At 50.2% G+C, this 17,918-nt stretch overlaps 1 protein-coding gene across 1 annotated transcript in view; it reads left to right on the top strand.

Moving 5' to 3' along the window:
• The window catches only part of MGRN1 (mahogunin ring finger 1), a 106,284-nt gene that overhangs the window by 47,140 nt on the left and 41,226 nt on the right, over positions 1–17,918 (top strand). The window contains exon 6 of the mRNA XM_065412015.1: positions 16,230–16,296. Coding sequence (XP_065268087.1) covers positions 16,230–16,296 — 67 coding nt within the window. The remainder of the gene's footprint in view (positions 1–16,229; positions 16,297–17,918) is intronic.

Here is a 17,918-nt window from a genome sequence, read left to right as displayed (position 1 = left end):
AAGTGGCGCTCCACCATCTGCAGCTGCTCCGCAAATGCCGCCGACAAACTTGAATTGGTTCTCGATATGGCCCACAGCAATCTGCCCTCCAGGGAAATATCACATTCCTCCCTCATTCCATAGTTCTTTCATCTCTGCAAATTCCGCAGGATCAGGCGCCCTGTGCTTGCAACGCTCATGACATTAGTGCAGAGCTATTCAGGTGCCATGCTTCTGTCAGACGTGGCGGACAGCAAAGAGGGCCGTGTGGGTTTGTGGGATTTTGAAAAAAGGTGCAAAAATTTTGGGATACAGATAACATTATGGGATGGAGACAGTTGCAAACTGGGAAGTTGACCCCATTCTCCCAGTCACTCTTGTGCGACTCTTTTTGGCAGCATCATGCATTGCCAAGACTTCCCAAAATACTGTGTGCTGGAAGGTGGTGAGTTGCATAGTGGGATACCTATCCAGGATGCACCACACTCTGCATCGAGACAAGCAGTCCTGGTGAGTACGCACACTGCCAACACAAAGGGGCCGGTATGCATGCACATGAGCAATGTACCAACTGCAGCGGCTCTGTGCCGACCTAACTTCAGTCGACATAAGTTTGTAGTGGAAATCTGGACTAAGGCTAGATCTATGCTAAAAAGTTGACTTGACCCAGCTACCTCGCTCAGGGGCGTGAGAAATCCACACCCCCTGAGTGACATGGTTAAGCCAACCTAACCCCAGTGTAGACCCCATCGAGCTAGCTACCGCCTTTTGGAAAGGTGAATTAACTAAGCGAGGGAAGAACCCCCGTGCTGCTGCAGCATTTCCAGTGAAGATCTACCCTAACTCTGGGAGCTTGCTGCAGTCTGATATGCCTAGGATATTACTTATGGTGCCTGTCTGTTGGCAGTGCAGCAGGGTATTTAATGGGCCATGTTGGTAGGTGGTGCTAGTATACTTCAGGGCTGGTCTACACTTGAAACGCTACAGCAACACAGCTTCAGCTGTATTGCCATAGCGCTTCAGTGTAGACCCTACCTACACCAGTGGGAGAGGTTCTACTACCTATGAGGCCATCAACCTAGCGCGCTCTGTACTGGGTCGGCTAAACTACATCGCTCAGAGTGTTGATCTTTCACAACCCTGAGTGATGTAGCGGGATCGACCTAACTTTTTAGTGTAGAGCAGGCCTAAGAGACCCACTGTTACACCTTTTAATATTAGGTTATAATTAATGGAAGGAAGCACACTGAACAGAGAAAGATAATGGGACAGTGGGTCTCTGTTTTCTATAGAAGTGCCCCTTGTGCCGTGGTTTGAAATTGAAGCCGTTCTCAGCATGCTAAATGCTGCCCTGAAGGAACATCATGAACAACTGTGGGTAAGATACTAGGTATAAAATTAAGCTCATAGCAGTTAGAGATGGAAAGACACACTAGAACTTCAAGTTCAGTACAGGATAGTTATCCATACACACGCTCTCTTGGGTATTATGCTTTTAACTACATGGGACTTTACTCTTTTGTTTCTCCTCTTCTGCTCCCCTTCCCCCTCCCCCCCTATTTGCCAGATGTACTCAGGGTCTCCTGCTGAGAAACTACACAGCTGAAAAGGAGTGCTCTGGATGTTTGGAATTCCAGTTGTCAACAGTTATAAAGCATTCTGTTTTTGAGATACTAGCTGATAAAATCAGTCCTAGATGAAGTCTTGGGGAAAAAACAAGATAAGGGGTCCAATTGGACAGGCTCATGGCTGCTCCGTGAGCACTGCTTTTTCATTGGTGGGCATCTTGTGCTCTATAAAATAAGCGTTGTTGCTTTGAAATTAAGGGCATGGCTACACTTGCAGATGTAGAGCGCCGGGAGTTAAACCAGCCCTCGGAGACCGCAGCAGGGAAAGCGCTGCCATGTGTTCACGCTGTCAACTGCAAGTGCAGTGGCGTGAGCACATTTGTGGCACTTGCAGCAGCATTGGGAGCGGTGCATTATGGGCAGCTATCCCACAGAGCACCTCTTCCCATTCTGGCACTGTGGCTTGTGGGAAGGAGGAGGGGGGGCGCGGGGCATCCTGGATCCTGTTCCAGTGCCCTGTGATGCATTGCTTCGCATCCCAGCAATCCCTGTGCTTCCATCCACATTTGGCGCCATCTTTCAACAGTTTTTGTACTGCACGCTCTGTCTTCCCTTTCGGTCTGCGGGAATGGATCCTGAATTTGTGAGGAATATGCTGATGGGTCTCGCCAGCACGTCACAAATTGCAGTCAAGTTACTCCTTAAGCTACAAAGTGACAGTGAGGAGTCAGACGATGGTGTCGACACGCATAACGCATACAACACAAGATTGCTTGTGGCATTCACAGACATGCTCACCACAGTGGAATGCTGCTTTAGGGCTTGGGAAACAAGCATTGAATGGTGGGATCACATCATCATGCAAGTCTGGGATGACGAGCAGTGGCTGCAGAACTTTCGGATGAGGAAAGACACTTTCATGGGACTGTGTGCTAAGCTCGCCCCCACCCTGCAGCACAAGGACACGAGATTGAAAGCTGCCCTGCTGGTGGAGAAGCGCGTGGCTACTGCAATCTGGAAGCTGTCTACTTCAGACAGCTACCGATCGGTCGCTAACCAGTTCGGAGTGGGAAAGTTGACCGTTGGAATCGTGTTGATGCAAGTGTGCAGGGCCATTAATCGCATCCTGCTCAGAAGAACCGTGACTCTGGGCAACGTATGTGACATTGTGGCTGGCTTTGCACAAATGGGTTTCTCTACCTGCAGAGGGGCGATAGATGGACGGATATTCCAATTCTGGCACCAGACCACCTAGTCTCCGAATACATAAATCGGAAGGGCTATTTCTCGATGGTTCTCCAGGCGGTGTGGATCATCGTGGGCGTTTCATGGACATTAACGCAGGCTTGTCCAGACAGGTGCATGACGCACACATCTTTCGGAACACAGGCCTGTTCAGGAAGCTGCAAGCCGGGACTTTCTTCCCAGACCAGAAGATCACCGTAGGGGAAGTCGAAATGCCCATTGTGATCCTTGGAGACCCCGCTTACCCTTTAATGCTGTGGCTCATGAAACCCTACACAGGGAGCCTTGACAGTATCAAGGAGCGGTTCAACAACACGCTGAGTTGGTGCAGAATGACTGTTGAGTGTGTTTTTGGCCGTTTAAAGGGCCGCTGGTGCTGTCTGTATGGGAAACTGGACCCGGCCGATGACAACATCCCCACAGTTATAGCCGCATGCCGTACCCTCCATAACATTTGTGAAGGGAAGGCTGAAAGCTTCACTCAGGCATGGACCATGGAGGTTCAACACCTGGAGGCTGAATTTGAACAGCCAGAGAGCATGGCTATTAGAAGGGCCCAGCGCGGGGCTGTAAGGATTAAGGATGCCTTGAAGGAGCAATTTGATGCTGAAAGACACCAGTAATGTTTGGTGCCCTGCACGGGAATAAAGTGCAGTGGTTCCAATGCTAGTAGGCATCTGTGTTTGCTACGTATGATGCACTGACTTGCAGTGCCTGTTGCTTTCCTGGGCTATGCTATCTTTTACTTAATGCAATAAAAAATGTTTGCAAAGTCAAAAAATTCATTTATTGAAAAGAAACACAACTGCTGGGGAAACATACATGGCATGATACATCTGTGCTGTGTGGGAGGAGGGAAGGGGGTGGGGTGGGGAACGGGACAATCACAGATTTGCGTATGTCCTGTTATCATATTCAGCCTTCCTGTCTGGAGTGCCGTGCAATGAGCGCTGCACTTCAGGCTGGCTAAAACGCATGTTGATGGGGGTTGAGTGTAGTGGGTAAGGGTCGTAGTTTGCAGGGCTGGGTGGTGAAGCTACAGGTGTTGGAGGCAGCTGGTGGCGATAAGAAACCAGATGTTGGGGAAAGTGGGTTGGCGGTGACAAGGGGGCACAAGGGAAAGAGTTTTGTGACAAGGGCTGTTGGGGGGAAGAGGGAAAGGCGGATCTGCTTCATCTGCAGTGCTATGAGGGCCTGCTTCGAGTCCGCTTGGCGTTTCATAATGCTTAGGAGCCAGTCCGTGGCTTGTTGCCGGCGATCCGCATTTTCCTGGCGGAGCCTCCTTTTGGTCACCCGCCACTCCTGTACTTTTGATTTTCAGTAAGGGACTGCTGCATGACTTCATGCGAAAGGTCCTCCTTGCTTCTTTGCGGACGCTTCCTGATTCTTTGCAGCCTTTTGGCTGTTGATAACAAGAATGGCTGGGATCTAAAGGTTGCATCTGTAAAGCCAAAATGCAACATTTAACACAGGCAGCATTGTTCACACTAGACAGAGCAATGATTCGGCCGAACTTAAAGACAAGCACAGTGCACGCAATAGCAGAAAGTGCCTGTCCTAAAGCGAGTGCACATAACCCACAAGAGCCCTGAAATGGTGAGTAAGCACAGGGGCAAGGGGGGACTGATTGTTTCAGGGCCGTACTGTTCTCTGGGGTTCTGTGCCTTTGGAAGAGCCAACAGCTGCAGGGGCCTCTATACTGAACACTGTCTCCACATTTTCCACAGGATGAGTTCGTCCTGGAAGATATCTCGCTGCTGAGGGTGACCTGGGAAGCAAGGGAGGGTCTTCTACTACAATGCGGCTTCTGCCCTGGCCCTTATGCAGCTTGCCTGTGTGCAGCAGTGGTCCCCCCACCCCTCACGGCACAGTGGCGTGAACATATTAGCCTTACTGGGACAAGGAGCACAGTAGCTCTGCCAAGGAACCTGCGCAAGCGGATTGCCCAGCTTCTGCATTAGACCTTTGATGAGATCACTAAGGCCGATTATCGCGATGTGAAAGAGCACATCAGTGCCCTATATCCGCATCTAGGCATGCACGCAGCCCTAACCCTTTTTTCGGCAACCCTCCTCGCCCCAAGAGCCCACACCGAACAACTCCCTTCCCAAAATAAAAGCCGCTTATCGGGCACCTCCTCTGCTGTTTGTTCTTCCACAAGCACCGTCCCCTGTGACTGGCTCTCTTCCTCCTGGCTTGAAAACAGCTCCTGGCTGCATGCATCTAGGGATACTGGGCTGTCCTCTGGCTCTGGGCCCCCCTCCTCTTCAGCACCCTCGCTCCCACTTTCCTTCTCCTGCTTTCTTGAACTCTGGGCTGCCACGGCTTCTGAAGTGTCCATGGTGCTCTTCGAAGTGGAGGTGGGGTCGCCCCCAAGTATTTCGTCCAGTTCTTTGTAGAAACAGGAGGTTGTGGGCGCAGCACCGGAACGGCGGTTTGCCTCCCACACTTTGTGGTCGGCATTCTGCAGCTCCTTCACTTTAACCCTACAATGCACTGCGTCCCGGTCATGGCTCTTGATATCTGCCCATAGGTATCGTAATTCCTATGGCTGGAGTGCAGCTGGGACTGGACTGCTTCCTCCCCCAAAACACTGATGAGGTCCAGCACCTTGCCATTGCTCCATACTGGGGATCACTTGGCACGTGGAGGCATGGTCACCTGGAAGGATGCGCTGAGAGCACTACATGCCTTTCTGAGCAAACAGAAAGGGGAATTTCAAAATTCCCAGAGAATTTAAAGGGTGGGTCTGATGGTTGGTCACCTGAGGGCAGGGCAGTAGAGTTCAAAGTGAGGACCAGAGTGGCTAGAACAGGCATTGTGGGACGCTTCTGGAGGCCGATCAGAGTGCATTAATAGACCAGGGCATACACACTGGCACCGCAGCGCTCCTTCCGGGGCACAGCAAGCTCTATGCTTCTCATGGAGGTGGATTACTAGGGGCGCTCCAGCCACGGAGTCCGGGCGCTCTACGTGCCTTGCCAGTGTGGACACCTCAGGAGTTAGGGTGCCCGGGGTTGATTTAATGCGCTCTAACTTGCAAGTGTAGCCAAGGCCTAAATCTCTAGCCCCATGAAGATAACCTTCAAATTGCAAACTGCCTGTAACACTGTGCAGTGCTGTCTGCCTCTGGCTGCAGACAGCCTGAAACAATACCTCTGAGAGGAGTGAGCTGCTCCCATTTGACTCATTGGGTGAGAATGGCAAAACATAAAGATTAAAATGTTCTGACCTTTTGCTGCTGATCAAACCCAATGAGAGAGAGAGTGTCTATTTAACAGCTACCTGATGTTGGATCCAGAGAAGCTGGTCATCAGTACAGCTAGCAGGGGGAGCGTATCTGGATGCCTGTCTGTGACCCAAGGAGGAGATGTGGTGTATAAGCCATCTTATACTGTGGACCATCATTCTCATGCCTTCATTTCCAGAGTGAACCTTGAGCATCTGGAACTTTTTTGTAACCTCCTGCAAGAATTCATCGTTCTCTTCCTTTTCCAGTGCGCGCACACGACACTGGCATGTGGGGATGTGTCCTTTCAGAACGGACACAGACACTTTCCTTTCTCACAGTGTTTTGCTTTTGTGAAGCAGCTGTGTGAGCCCTTTCTGGAATCGGGTCTTCCTGTGGCTTTGAGAGACTCCAGTGCCCCATAGCATGCAGGCATTGATTTCTTTATTGTCACTACAGCTGGATTGGCAGGGCTGGAAAGTGAAGCCGTCAGGTAGCCATGGAATGAGCCTGGGCAGTGTCATCCCCTCGCACCTCTGTTACCTCCTGCCATTGTGATTCAGCCTAGCTTGAGGGTAGGGTGCTAGCAGTCCTGTATTACAAGGGACATCCCTTATTTAAATGGAAAATTACCCGTCCCATACTAAATTGGGACACCTTTTATCCAGTATTTCAACAGCAGGGGGCCAGTACTCACGGGTGCATCTTTCCATTCCCCTCCCGACTCTGGCCCTTCAGTGCTGCGCAGGGAAAGCAGACGGGGCCATGCTCAGGGCCGGGAGGGGAGTGGACAGATGCACCCATGAGTATGGCCCCCTGCTGACTCCAGTCCTTGAGCACAGTCCCCTCTGCTTTCCCTGCACAGGCTCTGTCTGGCAGGGCAAGTGGTCAGGGCTGCGTGCCCTGGTGCTGCGCTGAAGGGCCAGGGTCAGGAAGGAACTCTGTCTGGCAAGAGCGCCGCAGCAGGCAAAGACCAGCCATGCAGCCTCCAACTCGGCTCTTGGCGCCCGTGCAGACCCTGAACGGCAGTCACAGCGGCTGCTGGCCAGCTTCTGACGCGCTGGGCTCTCTGCAGCATCCAGAGCTGGGAGAGAGAAACCTAGGAAGCATGGGGGTGGGGAGAAAGGGACTTGCCCTCAGAGGTTCAAGTCAGACTGGGGCCATCTGAGGTTTGTCCCTTATTTTTTAAATACAATGTTGGCAACTTTACTTGAGGGCCAGGTCTAGGTCAAGAAGGGAGGTCGGTCTCCATGAGGCACTGCCTGTGGCCTCTCACTGATGGGCTCTGATTATTAGGAACAGAATTTGCTTCGCTTGACTCATTGAACAGTAGCTCTTAGATCAGGGGTGGGGAAACTACAGCCTGCGGGCCACATCCGGCCCGCGGGACCATCCTGCCTGGCCCCTGAGCTCCTGGCTCGGGAGGCTAGCCCCCGGCTCCCCCCCACTGTTCCCCCTCGTCCGCAGCCTCAGCTCGCTCGCTCCGCCGCCGGCTCAATGCTCTGGGCGGCAGGGCTGTGAGCTCCGGTGGCAGTGCAGCTGCAGAGCCGGCCTGACCTGGTGCTCTGTGCTGTGTGGTGACGGCAGCGGCGCCCGGCTCCAGCCAGGCGGCGCGGCTGTAGCGCCGCCAGCCACCGGTGCTTCAGGCAGCGCGGTAAGGGGGCAGGGAGCAGGGCGGGTTGGATAGAGGGCCGGAGAGTTCAGGGTGGTGGTCAGGGGGCAGGGGTGTGGATAGGGGTTGGGGGGAAACAGGGGGTTGAATGGGGGCTGGGCTCCCAGGGGGGCAGTCAGGAAGGAGGGGGGGTTAGATGGGGCAGCAGGGGGCAGTCAGGGACAGGTTCCAGGGGCAGTCAGGGGACAGGGAGCGGGGGTGTGTGGATGGGGCAGGGGTCCCAGAAGGGCCGTCAGGGAACGGGGGGGGGGGAGGGTTGGATGGGGCAGGAGTCTCGGGGGGGGGGGGAGGGGACAGATAGGAGGTGGGCTGGGCCATGACCCCCTCCCCTAACTGGCCCTCCATACAATTTACGAAACCCGATGCAGCCCTCAGGCCAAAAAGTTTGCCTGCCCCTGTCTTAAATGGTCCCTCAGCCCTAGGCAGGATTGCAGCCTCCCAAAGGGTAAAACAACTGTATCTCATGCTTGGTGCCTGCCGCTCAATTTTGTTTGTATTTGGAGAGGCCCCCCCTCCTTGACTGAAGGACGCTGACCAGGTTTTGAGGGTGTCAGAGTGGAAGATTTTGGCACAGCTTTTGTGAACTGCAGCTGAGCAGAAGTAATTAAGAATCGTACTACTGAGCTTTTGGTCATATGGCTCCTACACTGCCTACCGGCTCCATTTGGTCAGTATTTTTGCCGTAGAAATGGAACTTTGCAACCTCCATAAGCAGCAGATCCAGCTGCTCTGAGCGCTGGCCTAGTTTGTTGTTGCTGCATGCCTGAGCGTATGCCCGCCTGGTGGTGTGGAACTGGGATATGAGCAGGTGACCGTGGGAAGGACTCTCTGTCCCTTTCTACTTGTGTACATTCACTTTCTTCCAGCCCCTGTTGATGCCTGACTGACTCGCTCTGAGGCGAGGAGGATACGCAGTATTCAGCAGCACTGCTACTCCACAAGCAGATGTAAGAGGAAGGGGTAGAAAGCGCGATATTTTGCATTTTCCCCTTTCCCCTAGGGAAAAGAGTGTGTTCCCTGACAGTCCCAGCCCTCTTATCAAGGGACCAACCTCCTCAAATCCTTCCCACTCCTGTCTCTTGCATGGCAGCAAGTTCCCCTGACTCTTGAGCTGAGGCCAAGAATAGCACAGTGTTATAGCTGTGCTTGAGTTAAGGGACTGTCAGCTCACTCATCATCCCCTACTTTTGGGAGTTTATATGGCTGCAAAAAACACTGGGTCCAGGCTGCATCTTCGCATAGAGGCTCCATCCAGAGGGCAGCTGAATGTCTGTCTGTGAACCCTGTTGAAAATATGACTTAATGAGTAGCTAATGGAGATTGGTATCTAGTGTGCTCAAACCACACCTGCGCCCTGGAGAGCTGTCTCCATGGGCTCTGCGCCGCCCTACTCTTCACTGGCTCCCTCTTCTGTGTAACATTCAAGCTGCTAGTTCTCCCCTTCAGGGCTCTAATTCCCGCCTGTCTACATCTCTGCCTTGATTTCCCCCTCCTCCCCTTCTTGCTCCCTAGCCCCTCTCTATCCTAGAACCATCTCCAGGTCTTGGCTCTGCGCCTGCTTTCACTGCCCTCTGGGGTTGGCCTTCGCTTCCCAAATGCCCATCACCCCCTCTCCTCCTTAAACCCCACTTCTTCTTATGAATCTCCTTGTGCAGAGGCACCTCTCCCCCGACCCAGGGATTGGATGAGATCTGGCAGAGTTGGGGTGAGCTTGGGACCCGGCCTTCTGTGTGTCTAGGAAAGCACTTGGGTCCCTGTAACTTGCCCTAGTGCTGCAGCTTTGGCGCCGCCTCCTGGACATGCTGGAGTGTTTTGGCAGAGTCGCTCTGAATCTGATGCCTGTGTGTAAAATAGGACAAAGGATCCATTTATTTTGTTCAGTTCTGCGAGTGGCTCAGAGGCGCCATGATGGTAGCACCTTCTCAGAGGGGAGCGCTGTGGAACCACAGCCTGCTGGGCCAGCAGAACCTGAACCCGTCGGTAAGATGCATGGTTTCAGCTGGTGCGTCAGATCAGGAATTCTGTGGTGGCAGATTTGAAGTTTTGAATGGAAGCAGGCTGGAAACGAATAATGCAGCTGACACAGTAGTACCTCTGTGATCTGTGTGCATGTGTTCAGTTCCATTTATTTTACTCTCTTCCCACCTTTTCATCTTAGGGTCTGCCACAGCGCTTTGTATCCAAAATGCATAACGGGCCCCAGGCAATGAACTGGGGATGCCAGAGTTAAAAGCCTGAGGCTCTGCAGCATGAGCTAGGCTCTCTCTGACAAGGGTAACAGACTCACACCTCTGGATTGGGCACGGAGGGTGACTCGTAACATGCACTGACTCATGGGTTACAGCTGCGTCTTAGAAGCTGCTAGGAAGGAGCTGAACGGCCGTGCTGAAGCAACTTGCATTCTCTTCACATTTCCAAGGTTACTTTGCTAACGTCAAGGCATAAACATGATGTTAGAAAATGAAGGTACTGATAGGTTCTGGAGCACAGTTGTGTGGCCAGGAATGGATCAATTACATTCTGACCTGGAGGCTTGTAGGAGATAATTTCACCTTTGTGCGGGCCTCTGGGTATTGTAGATCCAACCAGGCCACTCACAAACCGCTCTGTGCTAAAACTGATTATGTTGCTGAAGCTCTTTGTGTGTGATCCTTTATTTAAACCAGAAGAGATGGTTTATTTAAATACATTTCCTTTTTGGTGTGAGTGAGCATGTGGGATTGTTAAATGGACTGATGAAGCCAGTTCCTGTATGGCAGGAGATGACTTCATGGAAATATAATGTCCTGGAGTGCCAGTTTGCTTGGGGGAGGCTATGACCCCAGGTGCCAGAGGCAAATAAAATAAGCAGGACTTCAGATGCTCTGCAATTCCATGGCTGTGGAATTTGCCTCACAATCCACTCTCCTTGCTCTAAACTCTAAGCTTTCTTTTAAAGTCTATTTCTAGCCCATGCCATGAAGAAAACCTTAAACATATGAACTCATTGTAACCAATGTAGCGACATCTTCCTGAGTCTGTAGGCAGATACAATAGCTTTGCATGGTGGAACTGCCCCAGGCATTTAAATAAGGTGTGGATTCTGAAGCATAAGGGTGACTGTTATCAGCATTAATGATTTCACTGTTGATCATTTTAGCAAAAACATTCAACTAAGGTGCTCTAATCTATAATCACTAACTGCTTCTCCTAGTATCCCAAGTACCAAAATCCCCAGCTGGCATAATTTTATGTTTCCTCTTCCCCTCGTTCCCACAACATTTGAGATGCAGTTGTATCTTCAGTATGTTTTGCGGCCCATGGCAGATGTCAGTCATAAAAGAAATTGAATGGAGTTTTGTAACAACTCGCTCAAGGTGCCAGTTGGCTCATTTGTTTTCATATTTAAATAGACCTCACATCTTTAACTGACTTGAAGCTGGTATAAATATCCCGCAGTGCTGCAGAAACCATGCAGCCTTGTTACAGGGTACATGGGCTCTATACGGACCTGAGCAAGGGGAAGCCGATCGTTATTAGGAAGGTCTGGGGAAGGAGGAACCTGAACAAAGTTCAGAAGGTCTTTACCTCAATGTCATGTACTCCTTGAACATGCTGCACTGCAGGGCTGTTACTAGCAGGTCAGGCTTCTGTACCAGATTTGGACAGAGCTTCCGTCATGCAGAGAGCCACAAGAGAGAGATTCTCTTTGAGACGCTTTAATGCACTGCCTGGTACAGCTTTTACCAGCTGAGGCAAGGTCTGTGACACATGGCACCACCTAATGGCTGAACATTGCAATACAATTTTTGCCTTCCCACTCACTCAGAGCCTGATTCACAAAACCCAGCGAGAGTGCAGTCAGCAGGACTTCTAGTCCCTTCTCCCCCACTCAGCTTCCTTGTCCTGTTTAAATTACCCAGCGCCAGGGCAGGGCAGGAGGCCTCCTTGTTTACATCCAGGCTGTTGGGTTATGTGCTCCAGCCTGTCTCTTAAAGAGGTAGTACACTCTTTCGCAGGGCCTGGAAACAAGCCATTTAGGCTATAGGATGGAGCAGCAGTTTATAGAGATTAAACAGTAGTTTTTCTGTAAACACTGAAGCACACATAATCTCTTTTCAAGTGTCTGAAAGTACAGAACTACCCTCTGTCCCATGTGCACTGCAGTGGACAGAGTTGAGGGTATTTTAGCAACCTCAAGAATTCCAGTGCTTTGGGGGATTTGCCTTCACTTTAGATATTTTTTTACGGTGAGGCCAAATCCTGTGCAGCTCCCTATTGATCTCCTCACTAATGATTATAACCAAGATCAGTGGATGGTTCTGCTTGAGCAAGGACTACAAGATTTGGCCCATCAGTTTTCCCCCTTCTTTAATATGCAAACTTGTGTGTGTGCCCCTTGAGCAAACTTACTGTAGGGCATAGCCAATGTAAACAGCCCCCAGCCTGCAGCAAAAGAGTTGCTGCTGTCTAAGCTAGGACTCAGATGTATGTCAATAACGGTACCTTGTTTGCTTTCTACTGCGGTTCAACAGATCTCATTCCAGGGCAGTGGGAAGGTCAATCTTCAATTGATGCCTATCTAGCTGGAGTTAATAGATTACCATTAAAGAATGTGACATTGCCCTGCCTTGGCAAACAAGGTCCGGGACCTGTAGAATCATGCGGCAGGCTGAGATTTTTTTCATATTATCGGCTGCATTATCAGCCACTTCTGAAGACGCTGCGGTAAGAATCTCCAGTGTAGAGGTTATAAAATACAGCATTTATGTTTCTGAAACGATGCTTAAAGGGCTACGGTCTCTTCTCATACTGTACAGACGCATGCTCTGGTCTCTTTATTCCTGTGAAATTGAAGGCATAGGAGTTCTAGGGTTTGCGTTTGGGGTGGGGGGAGCACTTCAAGTCCATTTTTACCCTATTGGAAGGAAAGACCAGATGTTCATTGAACCTCGTGAGCCTGGCAACATCTTTCCCCGGCGTGTGTTGTTTTCCAGCTTCTCTCCTTTGAATCAGCAGGCCCCCCTCCTGCCAACTTTGTTAATTCGCTACATTGGGGCATCTGCATTCCTAGCGTCCAAAGTGTGTGTGTGTGTGTGTAAGGCTACATGTGCACCACAAGCTAGAGGTGTGACTCCCCTGCTCGTGTACACACGCTCATGACAGCTCTCATCAAGCTAGTACTAATATAAATAGCAGTGTAGCCTTGATAGCATGGGTAGCTGCTGTGGAGGCACGGCTCAGCCAAACCTGCCTGAAACTAGTGGGTATGTACTCAGCATGGCTCAGCCATCCCTCTGCTGCATCTACCCGTGCTACCGTGGCTACCCATCTAGTTATACTCAGGTAGCATGAGCAGGGGAATCGCACCCCGAGCTCGTGGTGTAGATGTCACTTAAGGCACTGCTTTCAGTTGCCAGCAAGAGCAGAAGGCTGGCTCCTTTCAGTGCTTTTTTTTATGCAGTAAACAGCTATAATGATGAGGCCATTAATGGCAACTAACAACTTGAGATGGCTTTTGAAAGCAGCATATTGCCCGCAACAGCCCTTTATGGTTCTGTTTGCAGGCAAAGTTGATTAGTTGCTAGGGAACTTCAAATTATCTGTCCGGGGAGATACACGTGAATAGGGTCTCCTTGCCTGTGGCATTTGGTTGGCCTGGTAGCTTTGATAAATGAGACCTGATAAAAGAGGAAAAGTGTCTGCACTGTGAGGTCGTTTTGCTGCTTTATGTAAAGGTGGCCTAAAAGGAAATTTCTGCTTATTTTTTTTCCGTAGGAGTATTGGGTTTTCGTTGTTATATTGTTGGTGTTGGAGGACTCATTGGATACCTCAGAGGTCTGGCTCAGGGGCTTTCTTAATGCTTAACCATGTATCCTTTCTCCCACCAAATGCAGTACGTTATCAGTTGGACCGCCATTTCTCATACCGCCATAGATGGGTGCCTGGGGGAATGTGTGTGCTGTTTTGTAGAACAATGGTGATTATCCTGAAGTGCAGGGGGAGAACTCTTGGTCTGCAAATTGGAACTTGGCTGTGGTAGTCCACTATATCTGTGTGAGCCTTGCTCATGTAGTTCAGATCCCCTGTGCACATCTGACAGCAGGTGTGCCGTAAGTGTGTATGACATTGATGGGTCGGACACAGTGTTTGGGTACTATTGTGAGATAGGTGCTGTAGTTAAATGTTCCTATTTTCTGAACTGTGGAGGGCTCAGAGAGCAGGAAGAGGCCTTGGAAGGGTCATTTCTGATAGTCTGACCTAGGATGATCACTTGTTCAGATTAAAATAAATCTGTGGTCCCTCAAAAGGCTCCTGTGAAAATAGGCCCCATCTTTATCCAATGGGACTCTTCTTTCTTGCTCATTAGGAGCCCAAAAGGAAGGGTTTGGCTGGCTTCTCAAGTCAGCCTTCAGTTTTAAATTGAAAACAGCCTTAGAGGGCAAGTGGGGCCATGGACAACACCAGCCCTGGGGGGAAGGGCATGGAGGAGGGCAAGAAACCCAGCCTGTTTTGGGTCACCCCAGCCTCAAGAGCCTCAGGTGCTGGGTTTCTTGCCCTCCTCCATATCCTTCCCCCAGGGCTGGTGCCTTCTCCAGCTGGAAGCCAGTCCCTTTCACACTGCTCCTCTGCCTTGGAGATCTCATGGCCAGTCCTGAGCACAAGAGAAGCCATGGCTTAGTGTCTAACTGCAGCTACTTAGAGCTCTGTAGCTAACAGGTTTCCTTAGTCATGCTTGCAAGTTGAAGCCGGGGAACTGATGCAGTAGTTTCAGAAAACCCCAGAAATCAATCCTTGAGACACCTCCTCTCCTGGCATCTGACAATACTTTAAAGTTCCATTTTCTGTAATTTACAAGATTCCCTGCAGTTCTTAAAGTGCTATATGAAATTCAGGCAATGGAAGCATTTGGGCCTATGCTGTGCACTCTCAAGTGAGATTTTAAATTGTCACTGTCAGCTGTTGTTTTGAAATTCATGTTCCTCACCTACTGTGTGTACAACATGGCAGGAGAGGAAAATCCGTGTGCTGTGTTTCCGGGGAGCTTTGAATTCAGGGGGAGAGGTTTATGCCAGATTGCAAGTTTACTGATCTGCTGCGTGCTAATCTAACGTCAAGGACTGTATGTGGCACTCTGGGTTTCTTTTGTGTCATAAGCAGGGTCGCTAATTTATCAGCTGAAAAACATGCTTTTAAAATGCTGTAGCCTATTATTACTGTCCTGCGGTATAAAGTGGAAAGCAAAATCTGTACCACTACACTTAGGACATTACTGCTGTCATAGAATCACAGAACTGCAGGACTCAAGGAACCTCGGTGGGTTATCTAGTCCAGTCCTCTGCACTGAGGCAGGACTAAGGATTATCTAGAGACCATCCCTGACAAGTGTTTGTCTAACCTGCTCTTAAAAACCTCCTTTGACTGAAATTCCACAACCTCCTTAGGTAATTTGTTCTAGTGCTTAACTACCCTGAGAGTTAGGAAATTTTTCCTAATAGCCAACCTAAAAGTCCCTTGCTACAATTTAAGCCCATTACTTGTCCTGTCCTCAGTGGATAAGAAGAATAATTTAACACCCTCCTGTTTATAACTACCTTTTATATACTGAAGACTATGATGTCCCCCCTCAGTCTTCTCTTCTCCTGACTAAACAAACCCCGTTTTTTCAGTCACTCCTCGCACGTCATGTTTTCTAGACCTTTAATCATTTTTGCTGCTCCTCTTTGGATTTTCTCCCATTTTGTCCACATCTTTCCTGAAGTGGGCTGCCCAGAACTGGACACAGTGCTCCAGTGCTGAGTAAAGTAGAAGAATTACTTCTCGTGCCTTGCTTGCAACACTACTGCTAATGCATCCCAGAATGATGTTTGCTTTTTTTGCAGCAGTATTTCACTATTGACTCATATTTAGTTTGTGATACTTCGTTTGTATAAAGCAGGAAGCAAAATCTGCAACACTACAATTAGATACTGCTACTATAGTGTACCGTTCTGACACATCACTAAAGGCATTAGTTATTTTCTAGATACTTTGTGCAGCTGGAAATTGCACAAGAGCTCCTTTGGATATGTGAATTGGTGGGATGCAAATAAATCCAAATTGCTCTGGTTCCTTAGTCTGCTAGCTATGTTTCCTGTTTAATCACCGTACCCGTAATAAATATGTTCATTTCTTCCTTCTGGAAGATAAGCGTCTTCTATGTTTGGTACGGATTCATTGTATTCATTGAAAGTGAGGATTGACAGCCCATCAGAATGATGTCCTCTCTCCACAGAACAAGTACAGCACAGGAGGTGGCCGGGGAGGCGTCCCCCTATACTACCCCACCAGAGTGCCTCTGCTCTACCCTGGCAGCCCCACCTCCTAAAGCTGGGAGGGGAGCTCAGCCACCCAGGCCTAGCAAAGAATCATCACTTTTTGTGGGCCATGCTCTGTATCCCGGTACAGTTCCCATAGCCAGCCACCAGTCTTGAGCCTTACTTTTCAATCTTTCCTGACGTTGGCTTAACGTGGGCTTTGGCTCTCATTGTTGAAACCCTCTTTTCTTTCTTCTCAGTTGAACTTTGATTTGGATCGTGGCGTGTTCCCTGTGGTGATCCAAGCCGTAGTGGATGAAGGGGATGGTAAGCTAGATGCTTTTTCATTGATTGGTTGTTTCTCCAAGCTCCTTGTAGGCTTTGTCTGCACTGTGAGCTCGGGGGGCTGAGTTCCCTTCTCACATACACATACACTAGCTCTCTTCAAGCTACCGTGAGCATCAGGGCCAGCTCTGGCTTTTTTGCCACCCCAGGCAAAAAAGCCTCCCGCTGCCTTTTCCCCCCCCCCCCCCCGGCGGGGAGTGCGGGGGGGGGGGGAGGGCGCTGAGCCCGGCCGCGGCCCCGCTCTCCCCGGCCGGCCAGAGCGCTGGGGGAGGGCGGCCCCGCTCTTCCCAGCCGGCCGGAGTGCCGGGGGAGGGCGGCGAGCCCGGCGGCGGCCCCACTCTCCCCGGGTGAGCGCCGCCCCCCTCCAGGTGCCGCCCCAAGCACATGCTTGGAGGGCTGGTGCCTGGAGCCGGCCCTGGTGAGCATACATAGCAGTGTAGCCACAGTAACACAAGGGGTGTCAGCAGCCGCATGGCTGAGCCGTGCTGAGTACGTACCCACCAGTTTCAGGTGGGGGTTGGACTCAGCACGACTCAGCCATGCCTCCATTTCCAGTACCCGTGCTTCTGCGGCTACCTGCTCTTTATACTTGTGCTAGCTCCAGCATGAGTATATGTACATAAGCAGGGGAATTACACCCTTGGCTTGCAATGTAGAGATAGCCATAGAGGGGCGCGACCCCCAAACACGTGCTTCCTGCAGGGTTGGGCTTAATGACTCCATGTGTTTCAAATGTTTCAGGAATATGACTTAAACATCCGTGGGAAAGGGGCCCAGGTAACAGTCAAATCTGCCTTTTACGCTCAGATTTCATTTGGAGAGGAAGGATGGTCTTGTGGCTAAGGCACTGGCTAGGTCAGAGCTTGGTTCAGTTCCTGGCTGTGCCACAGACTGTGGTGTGACCTGGGGCAAGTCCCTTCATCCCGCTGCACCTCCGTTCCTATCTGTAAAATGGGGATAGTAATATTTGCCCTTTGTGTGGTCAGACTGCAAGTCCTCTGGCTATGTGTATGTGCAGTGTCTAATACAGGCAGGCTCTGATCTGGGTGAAATCTTTAGGTGCTGTTATAATAACATTCATGTTTCCAAGCTGTTCAAATCACTGTTAAATCAAACTGTTTTTACAGTGAAACCTAACTTTGAATGTTGAAAGTCTCTGGATAGTTCAATGGGCAGCTGAATTCTTTCGGCCCTACTTGACAATCAGCCAGAGCAGCTTTTTATTTGTTGATTTTTAATACATTCTCCCATTTAAAAACATTCATTGCTTTTTTTTGACGCAGGGCTGGCTAATAGATATAATGTCTAGACTGCCATTCATGTTGCATGAGATTTGTTTCTCTGCAGGCTGTTTGTGTGGCTACCACTCCTTCTGAATGTCAGCAGTTAATGGGAGACATTTTGGTTACCTTTGCCCTAAATGCAGTCCTTTCCCTGTTGAAGTCAATGGGGCCAGGATTTCACCCTAGCTTTTTTTTAATAATGTCACGGAGACCAACAGATTATTTACAGTAACTCCATTTCCAGCACAAACATTGCAGCGTTGTGCTAGGGCATAAGAACCAGAAACATGAAACTGTCCAGAAACTGATGGCAAGCAAAAC

Source organism: Emys orbicularis, chromosome 10 (genome assembly GCF_028017835.1).
Source record: "Emys orbicularis isolate rEmyOrb1 chromosome 10, rEmyOrb1.hap1, whole genome shotgun sequence".
In the NCBI taxonomy this organism is placed as follows: Eukaryota; Metazoa; Chordata; order Testudines; family Emydidae; genus Emys; species Emys orbicularis.
Note: the sequence above shows the minus strand (reverse complement) of the source record. Positions and strands in the feature narration are given on the sequence as shown.